Raw genomic sequence first — 16877 nt, forward strand, 5'->3', positions numbered from 1 at the left:
GTATGGTGTTTGAAAGCTTTGTTTTTTATGTTATGGTCAGTGTCAGTGTAGTGGAGATAAAAGAGCAGGGCAAAGTTTAGTGTTAAGGTGAGAGGAACGGACAGGGAATTTCTGTATTCTCATACTCTTATTTTGTTTGCCGGGCCTCCTGGGGCCATTCAGCTATAGTGTTGGTCTTACCACAGCTAGTCTGACCGATCTAGTCACAGGCTCATATCCAGCTGTTGGTAGTTATGCTGCCGCTTTCACCCAGGTTTGTCATTTACTGTCACAAACTGTTCCAAGGTCAGATGTCACAAACTGTTCCAAGATCATAAAAAAACAACAACCAGTTCTTTTCAGAGTAGTGTACAGCTGGCTTTAACGATAAACAGAAAATATAACAAGTAACAAAATAACAGTTCCTATGTGAATTGACAGTTACTCTCTACATTAGAGACCTTTAACTTCTAACTTCAAATTTGAATTAGTTAACCTATCCTACTTTGAAGTTACAGGTTGAACTTTTAACTAAAGGTCTGTAATGTCATGACTGGGACTTCAAATATGTTGATCAAGTGTCATAAATCAAAATATAAATATGTAAATTCAACAATTTAATGTTTCAGTGGCAAAATATATTAAATGTATACATATGTAATGAATACAAACAAATTCACACACATTTTTACCTTAAATAATTTAACACAGTCAATAAGAGTTTTAAACCCCAAACCTTAATTATCATATGCATGTGGTTAACATTAGGAAAAAAAGAGCACCTCCCAGAAATCATGATTAATTCTAATAAAAATGCAACAGTCAGACATTGTTGCCAGCTGACTGGTCATCTAGTTCTTCACATTGTTCTTCCTGCAGATGATCAGTCAAGTCCTTCAGCTGGTTTCCTAGGTTATCCAGACATTTCAGGCTAGAGTCATTCTCTTCCTGTAGCATATTCCTGTTACAGGAAAGACAATCAAAAAATTTCATCAGGCAATTCATTTTTCATCACAATTATAAAGGTAATACAATGTATTTCACTCCTGAATAAAACAAATTCCCTGTGCAAATTCATCACTGGCCGTTACAGCTGCTGGGGCTGGCAGGTGTGGCTGCATTCAACCCCACAACTTGTTAAAGGCAGATATTTGATAGAAAACATCTATCTTAGTCACCCACAATTCCTACTCAAACATTTGTTTTTGTTGTTTTTTTTTTGTTTTGTTTTTTTTTTCTCTGCTGTCTCCATCTGTCTTACTTTCATCAGATCTTGGAGCTGTCATACTCAAAATTTTGTTCTTGTTTGATGTTAATGATTCCTTAGAGCTATACAAGCATCACTTGCAAAATGCTTCGCAGAAGCTTGAATTCAACATAAATACACGTGTGTAAACTTTCATTTGTAGTTCTGAGAAATATTGAGAAACTAACCCATGCATAAGGTGTAACACTCAAACCCACAGAAACCCTCAAACCCCAGGAGCAAAATATGTAAAATGTGATAAAAAATGCAAAAAATAATGTTTTTTCAAAATAATTATTTTATGACAATAGTGGTAAGAAAGTGTGTTCCAAGCTTTACTTGATTGGTTTGCAAAATATCGTGCTCATACAGTAACACTACAAAACACACACTGGAGAACAGATGAGCAAACTGACACATGGACACACCCACCCATGAGCAGGAGGTGCAAATCAACATGAATTCACTAAATTCACAACTGGGAATGATAAAACTGAAAATCAATGGGTCCAACCAGCACCTCCAACACCCCTCATTACCAGATCTGCCGCCTCTCCTCCAAGGACACTCCATAGATATCCGTGTCTCCTGTCCCACTCTGTCTTAGACTCAGCTTTTGTAGCTCTTCTGAGAGGTTATCCACTTCTGATGTACTCACCATAACTTTACAAAAGATAAAGATTCATTACGTTATCAATTATTCCAATATTTATAAGTTTTGATTGCTGAGTTATGTCAAGACTGTATAATTTTCCCTTATCCCAGTCACCTTGACCAATAACAAGAAAGGGACCTCCGTGGCAGAGGGGGTAAGCACGCCACCATGGCACAATGACCCAGCTTTCCACCAATGCGGTCTCTGTGAGTTCAAGTCCAGCTCATGCAGGCTTCATCACCGTCTGTACATGAGAAGGTCTGATAGCAACCTGGGGATGGTTGTGGGTTTCTCTCAGCCCGGTATCCTCCCAACATAACGCTGGCCGCGGCATTGTAAGTGAAATATTTGTGAGTACAGCGTAAAACATCAATCCAAAAAATAAATAAAGAAATTAACAAGAAAGCACCTGATAGGCTCACAGGAATTAAGGAAATGAGAAACAGAAACATGAAGAGAAACAAGCACAGGCACAAGACAAGTAATTTGAACAGCACCTTAAATTTTTGTATTATCTAAGTTATTTTGCAGGAAAGCCCTGAACACAACCTAAATAGAAATCAGCTGTACACTTTACAATTCAACCCTTTGAAATCAAAAGAAAGTGAAAAAATTATCACAGATATAATTATAATATCTGTCTCTCTTTCACAACCTGACCAGTCTCTGTTGCTTCAGTCTAATGTTCTAGCCCTTAACTAATGAGGACAGATCCCATGTGCGAATTATAATTCCCAGACTGATGTCCCATACAAACATTTTTTATGATGTCCCGTGAGCGAATTCCCGGACTGTGAACAGTTCTCAAAGCAATCACACTGTTATGCCCTTCCAATATATTTGCTGACAACACATTTCGCTTCACTACACATGATATACACTACCCGGCCAGCAAAATCTTGTGATATACATGTACATCAGTCTGGGAATTAAAATTTGCACACAAAACCTGTCCTCATTAGTCAAGGGCTCGCACTTTGGACTGAAGCAGGTGAGACTAGTCAGGCTGTGCGGGCCAGACAGCTAGACATCATAATTATACCTGTGATAAATGCTTCATTTTCGTTTGATTTCAAAGAGTTGAATTGTAAAGTTTATCATTGGATCAAAATTTAGGGCAATAAAAACCACCTGTCAATATGTGTAGTGATAAAAGAACTCTAGTTTCAATTTCAATGGGTAAAATCATTTCGTTAGAAAAGACCTTTACAAGAAAATGATTTGTACAACATGTGTCAATAATCTGTAATGGTTAATAGTTTAACACTACACAGTAATGAATATGATTTTCTCACAATCCAGAAAACTAGAGCAAACCTTTGTTGTCAATATCACGTATCTTTTCACTAGCACCACTGATTTCAGTTTCCAGGTTATCTTCTGTCTAAATAAAACACATATACAAATATAGCTGTCAGTTTAAAAACGTAAAGTTTGACAATTAACTATTAACACTACAATTAACAATTAACTACCATAAGGAAACAAGACTATCCACAAAAACTCTACCTTTCATCCAGCACACTCAAAGCTGGAGTAGCACTCAAACATTACATCTTACTACGATTTTTACTATGAACTGGGGGACCTCCATGGCTGAGGGGGTTAGTACGTCAGTGCAGTGCACTGATCCAGAAGCCTCCCACCAATGTGGTTGCTGCGAGTTCAAGTCCAGGCCTTACGTGGAAATGTATGCCAAAAACGTGCGGATGGTTGTGAGTTTGCCCCACGTTTTCAGACCAGTTTCCTGTAACCATGCTGCTGGCCGCTGTCCTATAAGTGAAATATTTTTATGTACGGCGTACATAAAATGTGACAACACAGATCCAGTTGAGTGAGCTTTTTAACCATTGAAAATTAAAGAATATCATCATTATCGGCACATTAACTGGTAATAAGCAATAAAATACTTAAAACTTACAAAAAAGTGCCTCGCTTGATTCAGATCTGCTGATATGGTTCCTAAATTTTTCTCAAAATCTTGTCTGAAAAAAAAAAAAAACAACAGGTGACAAAATGTCAACTTGTCATAGCTGAAAAATTCTTGGTTAAAGCTTGCTTATTTGAGTTGTGTTTTATTTATTTATTTGAGTGGTGTTTTATTTATTTATTTGAGTGGTGTTTTACATCGTACTCAAGAATATTTTGTTTATACAACGACAGACAGTATTATTTTGGGAGGAAACCGGGCAGAGCCCAGGGAAAACCCACAACCATCACAGGTTTCTGGAAGACCTTCCCACATACAGCTTGTCATGGAGAGAAACTTAGAACAGCCAATGTTACATGTGCATGTATTAATGCAAGTTTAATATAACTACCAGAACTTTATCCATAGAATACCTTGTAGAAAAATATAAAAAAAAATCTCACACTTGCTCCAACTGCAACAGTTTTTCATTTTCAATTTTCTCATTCAGATTGGCTATTGTTGCCCGCTTCTCTGTGTTAGAATTTTCTAAGCTGAAAAACATAAAACTTAGTTGTAAATAGGCATAAAATTATGATAAATTTAATCAGGGAGCTGATAACATATTGGTAACTATAGTCTATAAACATATATTTTAATTTTAAACATTGTGGAAACATAATCAACATACTAAGCAAGTTTTAGGGAACAAGAGGTAAACCAAACAGATTGCTTATTGATCTGGACACTTTTTGTTTTGTTACCTTAAGCAAATGTCAGAAAGAGCTACCATGATAATACAAGAAAGAAAATACTTCAAATCTGGTGTTCCGATACCCATAAAAACAAAGTAAAAAGTAATGACAAGAGAGCAATGTGGATAGCCCCACAAGCAGAGGCATGGGTGTAAGTGTTTAGACCTGTTTGCTTGAGTCTGTGTTTGCATCACTTTGTGCTGGGCCACCTTCAGAGTCTCTGACAAAAATAGAAGAAAAATGCAAATTGATCACAAACTTACTGCACATCTATTCTAAATAATTTTATTGTTCTCAGTGATGAGTTCTACTGGTACCTAAAACACAATGTGCTGGTAACAACTTTACAATAACATATAACAATGTATTGTCTGGTCTCTATTATCGAACTAACTACATGCACAATACTCAACTATATGTACTAAAGTTTATCAAACCACAATCTAACAGCTGTATTGGCTGTTACGCTGCTTTTATAATAAAGGAGAAAGTGTAGTTTCAGATACAATTGCCCAAATACTTCCAATCATACACAGAGAATTACTCAATTTTGTTACCCATTTGTTACATACCCATCATCTTGGCATTTGTATCACTGACTTGAGCGTGTTTCGTCTTCACTAAAATGAAATACACATACGATTACATGTAAGTAATCATAATGTCTTCTGAAGAATACATATCTATGTAGATAAGTAGTAACCAGTTCACCAGGGCGCAGTAACAGATGAAACTGTGCTCATAAAAGAAAAACCATGCTGCCTGTATCAATGTTGTGCTTGTTATGCTTGTAAAGGAAGTACACTAAGTAGTTGTGTTCAGAAGGCAACATGAAGCAGAAGCAGAAAGTCTCTAAAGATTAAAGCATGTGTTTGTGTGTATTTGAAGGCTGACCTTATAATCAATAGGCTAAAAGCTTCTATTCACCTTTCAGACTAGGTCATAATATTTCACATCATGGTGGTGAATAATTGTTAAGATAAAGCTGCATTTGTTTTCTGATATATGTTATTCACACCTATAGTTAACTATGCAAATCTGAAATGAAAGTCAAACCCACATTTATACATACCAGTGGCAACCAAACTTTCTAATTTTCTTCGCTTATCACGAAGTTCATTAAGTTTCTGTTCCAAACAACTCTTCTCTGTAACAAGACACAAAAGTTACATTGCGCTAGCCAGAGTCTAACTTCAGATTCTCTATAGCAAAACTATTTGTAAAGTAATTCAGTATATTTAGATATCTTCAATATCCTATCATAGCCAGAGTAAAAAATCATTAAGTTACAAAACTGTACACTTTAAGTTAACGATTATTGCATGTCTTAATGATAAAGACCTAGATTTTAGCATGTATGTACATTTACCAGTATAAATATATCTTACTGAATTGATCTTATTCTAATTTCAGCTCAAATACCCTCTCTTTCGTAATAAGAATTATCACTATTTTATTCATTATTTTATTCACTAAGATATCATTAGTAACCATGATATGATAAATAACTAATATCCTGTACCTTGCTGGAGCTCTTTTAGGTTATTAACCAAATTGTCTACCTTGAAAACAGGCCCTGCCATCCCTTCAGTTGATTACCTGAAAGCATCAAAAAGAGAAACTGAAGAAAATATTAGTGTTTATCACACAAAAGCGTTAGTAAGGGGAGGAATGGTATGCTTATACTGATTAGCTAAGTAAAGAAGAGAAGAAAACACTTTAAATTTATTAGTTGAATAGTTCGTTTTCAAAAATAAAGTAACTGTATGCAGAATGGCTTAAATCTGCAAAAAAAATGTATGCCTCGTTTGAATTAAACAAGTCAAACAAATGTCCACCATGTTTTGAATTCACACATTTGCCAAGTCCATGGTGCATCCTTGCTGCTGCAAAATTTCTTCCAACAGGACTTTTCATCTGAAATTTATTTTGCTTTTCTTTTTCTTTCTGCCTCAAATGTAAGTACCATAGGCCTACTCTAGTCATTAAATTTCGCTGTCAACAGTTTACCTTTCAACTAACCTTGCCTGATGTTTGAGCATGAAACATGACAGAACAACAGGCTTATTGTTAGAAAGAGGTTTTTTAGTGCAAGTTTTGGCATCTTTAAGACTTAGCCAGACCCAATATATAGGCTAACCAAATACATTTGGACAGACTTGACAGAGTTGTAAAAGGGGTGTTCAACTTTCTTTTTTTTTTTAATGCATATGCTTGTCCAGTTCGGATTATGGTTTTTATATGGTTTCAGACGGTAAGACTTGGGTCTTGACAGCCATTTTGATAAAATGGTTCAGTTTAATTTATCTGGGACTAACATAACAGTTATATTCGTCCCATGATTTATCAAATAAATGCATACAATGTTTCAATTCGATGTCTGATAATCTTTTTTTAGCCACCAACTTAGGTATTTTCTTTTTATTCGTGTTTTGAAACTGCCAAGTGGTTCGTGGGGTTTATAACGGTGGTCAAACGTGAGTTACACTGCCGACCTATTGCAAACCAATACATGTGGCAGTGGATCGTTCGATTTGCTGGACGAAACGAATCCCCCAAAAAACAGCTCTTATGTAATTATTGTAAACAACCTGATGTGAGCAAGTGCGATTTAGAAACTAGTGACTGCCGGTGAAATGTTATGAATACAAAAGGATGTACGCTTACACACGTTACCTGACAGACGTTGTTATATCATTAACATGTGAAAGTCACGGCAAGTTTTGACATTTCAATGTTTTTATTTCCCGCAAAACAGACGACTCCTCAGTGCTGCCATCTAGCGGGCATCTGAGATTTTGGCCAACACTGAAAAATCTCGGAAACTTAAGAAAACAACTAAAAAAAGTGATTCGTCATCAGGTTTATCTACTAAAAGTGTCATATGTGGGTATTTTTTTTCTTATGTTTATCCAATTTTAATACCAGTTTTTCCATTTTGAACGAAGCGATCGAGGTTTTCCGGTTCTCTTCCATTTGAATTTTAGTGCATCCATATCAGGGAAGGTGACTGAGCGAAGGAAAAAGCGTGGTTTTGTTTTTGCTTGATCTGTTAAATGATTTTCAAAGTCGATTCAAATATGTTGTGATATCGTCTGTCAAATGACACAAAAACTGCTAAACAATGACAAATTGTGGTCATTCGCACGACTGTGGGGGACACACGCCCTTGTCAGTCACACAAACGATGGATGAAATGGAGTTTGAGCGAGGAATTTGGAGTGCGGCCATGAATGGTGAAACCCACGAGGTGGAAAAACATTTAAAACGGGGTGTTTGTGTGAACAAAGAGGATTCTTATGGCTTCACGGCTCTAGTAAATGCCTTTGTTGTGTTTTATTAACAACCAGATGTAGTTGTCATGTGGAGTGTATGTCAAGTAATTAGTTTACGACACTACCACAGGGTCTTTCCTGTAGGCCTGTGGAGAAAGTAAACAACAACAACAACACCATATGATATTACATACACTATGTGCGCACGAAACAGTAATGTGCATGAGTTATCGTATGAGTCTCCTGATGTCAGATATCAGCAAGATTTGTTTTCGACCACATATTAAACACAACCTGACAATAAAAGACTAAAAGAAAATTATTAAATATTGAACAATATTAAGAATAATCTAATTGTGTTCGAAGACAGCGACATGGACTAAGAGATGCATATCTCTTTGTATTTCTCAAATGCATGTACATGTATAAACTATCCTGAAAAACAACCCTCATGCAGTAATGTAGGGCACTCCATCTTTGCTTTTTGAAAATAGCCATATTTTACATCATATTTTAACAGCGAAAGAAATGTAACCAAAGCTAGCCAAAGCATACATGCATTGTAAGTGCTTCACCATTACAGCATATAAGTGCCATGTGCTAACAGACTGCTCTGATTTTGTATTTCAGCACTATTCAGTCAGGAATGGCCACATGGAGGTGTCGAGGGTGTTATTGCACTATGGTGCTAACAGTAACAGTCAGACTCGAGCAGGGAAGGTCACACCAGTCCACAGGGCAGCATATAAAGGTCATCTTGACTTGCTCAAACTTCTGCTGAAACACGGAGCTAAGCCTGAAATGGTGGATGCAGATCAGAAAAATGCTCTGCACAAAGTGAGTATCATTGTGATGATGACAATATAAGGGTGGTTATGCCTGTGGGAGTGGCAAGGGTATACAGGAGATGTGTTGTTATCCTCTAAGATGTTTTAATATTACTTATGTATCTTACATAAAGCCATTTGTGGTTTCTTCGTTCTGATAAACAAAATCAACATAGCTACCTCCACGACAGGTAGTCGTACAAAACAGTTTTTCAGTCATGTTGACGAAGTAGTCCTTAGAGTACAAGTAATGTGCCTCCTTGTTGCAGGACGGATTTCCACTGCTCTTTTGTCTAGTGCTGCTTCACCTGAGATGACTTACCAAAGACAAGTAAGCCACACCGCCCGAGTCATTATACTGATACGGGTCAACCAGTCGTTGCACAATCCCCTTAATGTTGAACGCCAAGCGAGGGAGTTACAACTTTTAAGGTCTTAGATGTGACCCGACCCAGGACCGCTTGGGTCTACCGCCTCCCGAAGCGCTATCTGGGCCGGTCGACCACATTGATGAGATGCTTCTGGGTTGGTACATTATAAGATATTACTTTTGTAACGTGTACAGGTGTATATGTATTGACCACAGCTTGAAGCCCATCAGCCCAGCTGATTGAAAATCTCCATCCTGATCATCAGGACTGTAATATACCACCGTGTGTTATTACATTTAATTGTGCGTCAAAGAATGTGTGAAATATTACAGGAAAAAACACCGAGGGTGATGCACAACAGTGGCTACAGCATACCCTTTGTAATCTGAAATCCCAGGGGTAAAACACAGCTTTTCCTTTGTTTGGCACCCAGCAAAAAAGCGGGTAGCTAGGCCATGTGATAATATGACCGATGTGAGAACAGTGTGATTGGGTGGATCTCATGTCTTCAGTCCAGTGAGAAATGTTTTGTTTGCAGTGACATGCTTTTGTAAATATTACTGAAATAATGTTGAAAGTCCCCCAACAAACAGATGAAAGAAATAGTTTGAACCCAGTGTTGTTATACAGACTGAGATAACTTTTGAGTATTGGAAATTCTGCTGTAGGCCAACAAAGTGCATAAAGAAAATTCATGTCGTCTTACATAAATGACCCAGCATTCAGCTCAATCTGAATTTACAACATGCCCTTTCCTCTTCCTTTTGCAGGCTGCAGAAAATGGTCACTCCCCGGTTGTCAACTACCTGGTAACCAGTTATTCTCACCTGGTTGGTTGCCATGACAACCAGGGCAAAACACCAAAAGACTACATTAGTGAGCGATTCCCAAACCTTTTACACCTGTTTGAAGCCGTTAAACACAATAGATGACACTTGCCTTTGTAATCCTTGGTGTTGTTCTTGTGTCCTATTTATAAATGTTTTCAATTTTAGCAACATTTCCACATTTAATACCAAATTTTATAATATCTGTGGTTGATTTTTGGAAAGAAGTTAAAATTAGTGATTGTAATCACACATCTCCAGCAAACAGATGTGTCCAGGAGAGCCTGTAGTCAGTAGTGATGTGCATTTTTGAAAGGAAGTGTGCTAAAGCTCTCAAGAATGTACATGTCTTCCAGTTTTTTAATACTCACAAGTTCATCATGGACAATCTTTCAAATTCTGCAAGTATATAGAAAGTGCCCACTATAAATCTCTTGTTCTGCCACCTACTAATCGCTGATGGTATGAAAATAGCGAGCTTACAGATTCCAGTAAGGATGTTTTATGAACAATACACCTTCTAGAATGCCCCTCCTCCCCCATAAGAAGAGCATAAAGGCCTTAAAATGATACTTTTGATGTCGACACTTAAGTTTTACAGATAAATCTACACAGAGCACTCTTAAGTGACCCTGTAAGGCGGATAAATCAATCAGCTGTATGCCAAACATAGAACTTCAAAAATGAAACAAAAAAAAAAGAAAAACTTTATGTGAAATTCAATGCATGTATCTCCTGACATGAACAGTTTAGTGGTTACCTCCCTTTTTAGGCACAACTCGATAGTGTTTGTGTATTAGAGAACATACATGTACTAGATCCAGTGAGCACCATAGACAGTTTGTATGTGGCTGTCCATCCTTGATTGAATGACATGATACAGCACTAATTGTCTGACCAGGGGCCTACTGTGGCTCAGTTGGTTAACGCACTAGCCGCAGCGTAATGATCCAGAAGCCTCTCACCAGTGCGGTCGCTGTGGGTTCATGTCCTGCTCATGCTGGCTTCCTCTTCGGCCGTACGTGGGAGGGTCTGCCAGCAACGTGCAGATGGTAGTGGGTTTTCTCCAGGCTCTGCCCAGTTTCTTCCCATTGTAATGCTGGCCACGGTCGTATAAGTGAAATATTCCTGAGTACGGTGTAAAACACCAGTCAAAGAAACAAAGAAATAAATAATTGTCTGACCATATAGTTATGTGTTTTGTGGTTTGTTTGCACAGGGTTCCTTCAGCAATGCGAAAACTATAGGTCAGAACTGATTTAGGTTGATTTATGAACCACTTTTACCACAGACTGGCTCTGTGGTTGTTCAGCTCCGAAATGGCCACGTTGGAGATCCATTATACATGTAAAGAAAATATATTTATTGCTTGATTGAAATCATGTGATTACAGGTGTGACATAGCTTGGTTTTTCTTCAGCTGTGATTAATCTTTAGGCCATTCCACTAAGATGGTACATGTATGAACAGTCTTCTATGTGACATATGAGCAAATAAATCAAATAAAAAATCAAATCAAATCAAATCAAATAAATAAATATATACATGCATGAATAATCAACATGTATATATTGCTCATTACAAAAGGCTAGACATTAGTGAAAACCTCTGTTTTGTTTACTGTATGTCTGACTTCTGCACAAATATCCATGAATGTTTGTCTCGCGATGGCTATATTAGCCTGCCAGCCTTTGGGCTCTTTTAGATATACATTTGTTATTTTGCATTAGACACTTCAGTCTCAATTTGGAATAAATTTAATGATTATTATCAATCAGAAACTAGTTAGAATTGTTTATTCAGTTATCGTCATGTGTTGTAAATGTCAGCTTTATATTGTCAGTATTGCTATGAATTCTGGCCATTTCAGAGATGCACAATCCTATCTGTCATTGATTTCAATTTTGTAGGCAGATTGATTTCGAGGTGTAAGACTGTTATTTAATACATGACTATAGATACTTCCACTGATATGAACGTATTAAACCGGGTGATTTTTTGTTGTATTATTTCTCTATTTGGCTGAACTCCACGCGTGATCGCCAGAGAATGGGCTTAGACCCGAATCTGGTTATGTAAGTTACGGTTTTCCCTTTCAACCCCAGCATATTCCGTTACAAGGAAAGGAAGACTTGTTGCACCCAAATGTACAATTGCCATCTGAAGAGTGTCGTGGCACAGGTGTGTTGGAGATGCATATAGGACGACCACATAATAAGTGGCAGACCCAGCATTAAGTCTGGCTTGTGTCTTAGGTTAAATTTATTATCTGCCGTCAGGGTACTTCTTTAGCTAACTGGTTTGGCGCGAAAAACAAGGTGATAGTCAAACCACCTGGTGTCGGTAAAATTTACTTTGTGACAGGCTACAGGATGTCCTGTTTGTTGTCGTCTAGGAGTATGTTGTCCCCGTGAAGAGGCGCTGTAAGTATACTGGACAGTGATCTGGCTGAAACAGTATTTACAGTGACGTTCAACATCAAGCGAACAAACAGTACTGTTAGACTGCTGTTTTCACTCGTGACCAGCAGTTGAGGGATCGAATCCAACTCTAGTTATACCTGCATGGTGAAAGTCAGTGCTTTTATGCAGGTACTCCGATTTCCTAAACCTATATACCTAGCCGCTGTGACATAAGAGTAGACCTACATATGGTATATAACCGTCAACTTTTCTTTTGATAAATAAATTTTTTCCACGCAACAATTGCAATATGTTTAGATATCGACTAACCATTGTATTGTTATGTCTCCACCTAGCTCTCCACGATAGTGTTGCAGTATTGCCTGAGTGACGTTTAGCCGTAATGATTCACATTTCTCCGTCTAGCTCTGAGATCGGCTATTCATGTTCCAAGATTAGCTACTACATTTTTTATATTTGGAATGCTAAGCTGGGAAGAATGTGACCCAATTCAGAATTAGTTTCCACCCATCCTCCTTGAGAGGGACCGGCCCGGATAGCACAGTTGGTAGAGCGTCCGCTTCGGGACCGGTAGATCCAGGATCAATCCTTGATCGAGTCACACCTAAGACTTTCAGCATGAAGGGGATAGTGCAACGACTGGTTGACCCGTATCAGTATAATGGCTCGGGCTTACTTGCCTTCGGTAAGTCGTCTCAGTGATGCAGCACTAAATAAAAGAGCGGTGGAAATCCGTCCTGCTACAAAGGAGGCACATTACACGTGCATGCACCCTAATGATTCCTTCGTCGTCATATGACTGAAAAATTGTTGAGTACGACGTTAAACCCCAAGCACTCACTCACTCCTTGAGAGGACACATTGTGTTTGGGCTGCCTGGCTTTTCGCATTTTAATTTATTTATTTATTTAATGTTTTACGCCGTACTCAAGAATACTTCACTTATACGACGGCGGCCAGCATTATGGTGGGAGGAAACCGGGCAGAGCCCAGGGGAAAGCCACGACCATCCGCAGGTTGCCGACTTACCTTCCTTTCGCATTTTGAGTATTTGTAGACCAATGACGTCCAGTAAATCATCATAAGCTCAGTAAACATTCCTGAGTACGGCGCATAACACCAATCAAACAAATAAATAAATTGCAGCTTTCACCGGGAAACGTGATTACAATAAAACACAACCACAGGGATATAAGCCTATTTAGCTGTATGCAACTGCCACGCTTATACACATTACATTCGCGAATACCACGTAAGAGTTTCAAGAACTGCATTTCCCCACACACATCCATAGTTCTTCATAATGTAGGTTTCAAAAAATGCCCAGGTTTAAACAACTGCATTTTCCGACACATTTCCATACTTCTTTATAATGTGGGTTTCAAAGAATATCAGGTTTAAACAACTGATTTTCCCGACACACTTCCATATTTCTTACAGCCGTCCACCTAAATGTCGTATGCCATTTGTTTTTTGTTCCCGGTGCGTTTCTTGTTCCCAGCGGTGTGCGCGTCAGAAGGCTTTCGGTAGAGCTTGAACGGCAAGTGCTGCGCATGACCTTCCCATGACACCCTAAAGTGAAGATTAAGGAGCTTCTCCTGACCGGTTAGTCTTTAGAAAATTTTCCTCAAGGAACTTGTGGATGACACCAAACGTTTAACGACCTCTGGGTCTGTCATATTGACTGGTACAATAACCAGATTACCCGCCACGGCCCCGTGTCCAGGGCAACCACGTCATGTATGTAGGTGATAATTCAGCGAATTTGACTCCCCAGAAGTATGACTTTATTCAGCAGACCCTCATATCTTATTTATCGTTACAACTGCTGGGCAAGAGATGGAATTCGACGGTCGGTAAATTATATATGGATTTCCATGAAATTTGCTTGTGTATGCAATGGCCCAAAGTGTCGCATTGTTCTTGCTCGATTTCAGGTTTCTGCTCTCTAAAGCCCTAAAAAAGCCAAAATTGCATCTATAGAGGATGTCATCTTTCAAATAAAAGATTTGCTGGGGGTAAAAGCCACATACTTAGCTCCCTTCGAGTAATTCGGCCACAACAGTGTAACATCACCGACTGTCTTGCTTCCTTGCTGAATCCTTGTGAATTCAATACTGACAGCATGGCTATTAGAAAACAAATGTGATTTACACGCAGATTTTAGCAACCCTTCTGTGACGTCAGTTTGATGCTACGCCACATACACTAATGACGTCATTAACGTCAACTGACGTCACATTCAGTGTGGGAAGAGTTTATGTAGGCCTAGTCTAGATAGGGCCTAATACCATCTACAGAAAAATCGCAACTTGCTGATCTTGTATATTTAGTACCGATACGTGTTTAAATATAACTATAATAAAGTCTTTTCTTTTCGCGGGTCTTTTCAGAGAATAACAAACTCGAGGACAAACTACATAAAAGGTCCAAATATCAGAACAAATTGTTTTCTTCTGTGACTTTGCAGTGCTTGTGTACTTCAAATGTGTTTTATGAGCACACATACACCGATAGTTGTGATGTAATAAAAGAGAAAAAAACAATAGAATTCATATCTTCAGGCCTTCCTGAAACACGGTTTTAATATCTTGATTGTTTAGGAGCTTGTTAGGTGGATATAGAGCTGGGAATGACAATGTCTTACTTTTATAAATGACAGATTAACTCGAATATTCTTTTCTTACCACACTAAAACGCATGCATTAAGAGAGCTCCGTAAGAAGCAAAACCCTTTTCGCCAAATTGGAAATGGACAGATTCCCCAAACGTTTCCTTCAGAAATAAGGTGATATTGTGACCTTCTCTTAGAAGACAACTCTCTTGTTAGCCCACTGTATCTTGCTTTTCAGCCTTGGTTGTCTACGATTGTCTGAAGCTGCCGATAAATACAAACTGTTTGTGCCTCTGTACATATAAGATTTATTTACTTAAGTGGAGTTTTACACCTTATTCACTTAATTCACTTACACGGCATCGGCCAAGATTATGGTGAGAGCAATAACCACCCGCATGTTGCTGCAGATCTTTCCACATAAGACTGGTGCGGAAGCCAGCGTGGACTGGACTTGACCTCATATTGAGGCTCCTAGGTCACTGTGCTGCGCAAGCACGTTAACCAACAAGGCCAGGGAGGCACTCGTATATGTAAGATGTTATACCTATTGTTATTTTATCTTCAATTTGAGTGTTAGTTTTGAATAAAATTGCTCCTATGGAGGCCATGTTATCGTGTGTTTGTAATAAATATACGCCGCAGAGAGGAGTGGGACGCAGTGCAAGTGGTGTGAATAACACATCTATGACGTCACCTGCTAAGCTGTACCGAGCGGCCGGCTGAGATTGGCTAGGGCAGTGTATCTGTTGTGTTTGGTAGATTTAAAGTCATTGTTACGTTTCTCAGAAGTCTTCCCGGTAACGTACTGTTTAAACAGGTTTATAATTAGGACCAATGGCTAGATCTGGACACTGATTCTTTAAGCAACGTTCTTCCCAAGTTATTTGGTTACTTTACGAACGATGGCGGAATCATCTGTATGGGATGTCAGCCCAACGATAATGATGGTACACTGGGCCGACAACATAGAGCTGATGGCGGGCCGATGTCTACATGACGTCTTTGTGTTACCTAGGTTACCTCTCTTTGAGAAATCCGATCACCATATAATATCATGACAAAACGTCTTGCTTGTAAATAATAACACCATCTTCTCCCTGTGCTTATACATGTAAATACTGTACCCAACGTATAGTTCTATGAAACAGTTGATAACTGTTCTATAATCATGCTGAAAGTAGGCCAAATGTAACATTTTGTGTTGCACAAACCCCTTCTCCTCAAACTTCTTAAATCCCTCTCCATCACTTACTGTGCCATTGCATTAACCAAATTAGGCCTACCCACCAAGTCTCCATGATGAAGGGAACCGCGTCATATATAGTTGATAATCCAGCGAATTTGTATCGCCCTAGAAATATGACTTTCTTCAGCAGACCCTCGTATCTTAACGTTATAGAAGCTGTTTAAGATACGGAATTCTGCGGTTGGTATTTTGTATATGGAATTGCATGAAATTTGAATCTCTACACGCTGTGGCTCAATCTGTCGCAGTGCTCTTATGCCCGGTTTCATGTTTCATTCTGTAATTATGGTGTAAGCAATCCTTTTAGACGATCTCCTCCAGACCTCAGCTCCTACATGTAACTCCGTTCTGACCAAAAAGTTATTACTTTGAACTTTTAAACACATGTATATTAGAGAGGATGTATTAAAATCACTTGAATATCTTGAACCGTTTAGCAAGGCATGGTATAGGCTACCTATGTAGTATTACAGAGCCTTTGAGCAATGTAGCCTTTGAGAAGACATACTATACCTATGCAGTATTATAGGGGCTCGTATGTGCTAGCCAGTATTAAATAAATGTCCAGGCATTTAAAGCAATATGGCCTTTGAGTACACTTTTGAACGACACACTTAAAAAAACAATCTGTTAATTTTAGCCTAAAGTATGTTGTCTGAGTAATGCTACATTGTATTCTGTTATTATAACAGAATAATATAATGTCACAAGCAATATAACCTTTGACATGCTGTACCTCCATATCTA

The 16877-nt window shown here is 38.4% G+C and overlaps 2 protein-coding genes across 2 annotated transcripts; one reads left to right on the forward strand and one right to left on the reverse strand.

The window, feature by feature from the left end:
- Positions 1-178: 178 nt before the first annotated feature.
- Positions 179-7322, reverse strand: LOC135479521 (uncharacterized). Its single transcript, XM_064759392.1, has 10 exons — positions 7221-7322; positions 6067-6143; positions 5617-5691; positions 5117-5164; positions 4710-4764; positions 4254-4343; positions 3802-3865; positions 3198-3264; positions 1765-1888; positions 179-940 (listed from the first exon to the last, which is right to left on the reverse strand). The coding sequence occupies exons 2-10, from the start codon at positions 6125-6127 to the stop codon at positions 802-804; spliced, it is 723 nt and encodes a 240-aa protein (XP_064615462.1). The 5' UTR covers positions 6128-6143; positions 7221-7322; the 3' UTR covers positions 179-801.
- A 228-nt stretch (positions 7323-7550) lies between these two features.
- Positions 7551-11329, forward strand: LOC135479527 (ankyrin repeat domain-containing protein 39-like). Its single transcript, XM_064759401.1, has 3 exons — positions 7551-7860; positions 8450-8656; positions 9788-11329. The coding sequence occupies exons 1-3, from the start codon at positions 7669-7671 to the stop codon at positions 9947-9949; spliced, it is 561 nt and encodes a 186-aa protein (XP_064615471.1). The 5' UTR covers positions 7551-7668; the 3' UTR covers positions 9950-11329.
- The last annotated feature ends 5548 nt before the right edge of the window (positions 11330-16877 follow it).

This window comes from Liolophura sinensis, chromosome 12 (assembly GCF_032854445.1).
Source record: "Liolophura sinensis isolate JHLJ2023 chromosome 12, CUHK_Ljap_v2, whole genome shotgun sequence".
Lineage (NCBI taxonomy): Eukaryota > Metazoa > Mollusca > Polyplacophora > Chitonida > Chitonidae > Liolophura > Liolophura sinensis.

Coding starts and splice junctions, on each gene's coding strand:
- LOC135479527 (XM_064759401.1), top strand. CDS start 7,669: ATGACAAATTGTGGTCATTCGCACGACTGTGGGGGACACACGCCCTTG. Junction 7,861..8,449: donor CTTATGGCTTCACGGCTCTA/GTAAATGCCTTT, acceptor TTTGTATTTCAG/CACTATTCAGTCAGGAATGG. Junction 8,657..9,787: donor AGAAAAATGCTCTGCACAAA/GTGAGTATCATT, acceptor TTCCTTTTGCAG/GCTGCAGAAAATGGTCACTC.
- LOC135479521 (XM_064759392.1), bottom strand. CDS start 6,127: ATGGCAGGGCCTGTTTTCAAGGTAGACAATTTGGTTAATAACCTAAAA. Junction 3,265..3,801: donor ATCAAGCGAGGCACTTTTTT/GTAAGTTTTAAG, acceptor TGTTTTATTTAG/ACAGAAGATAACCTGGAAAC. Junction 941..1,764: donor GAGGAGAGGCGGCAGATCTG/GTAATGAGGGGT, acceptor TTCCTGTAACAG/GAATATGCTACAGGAAGAGA.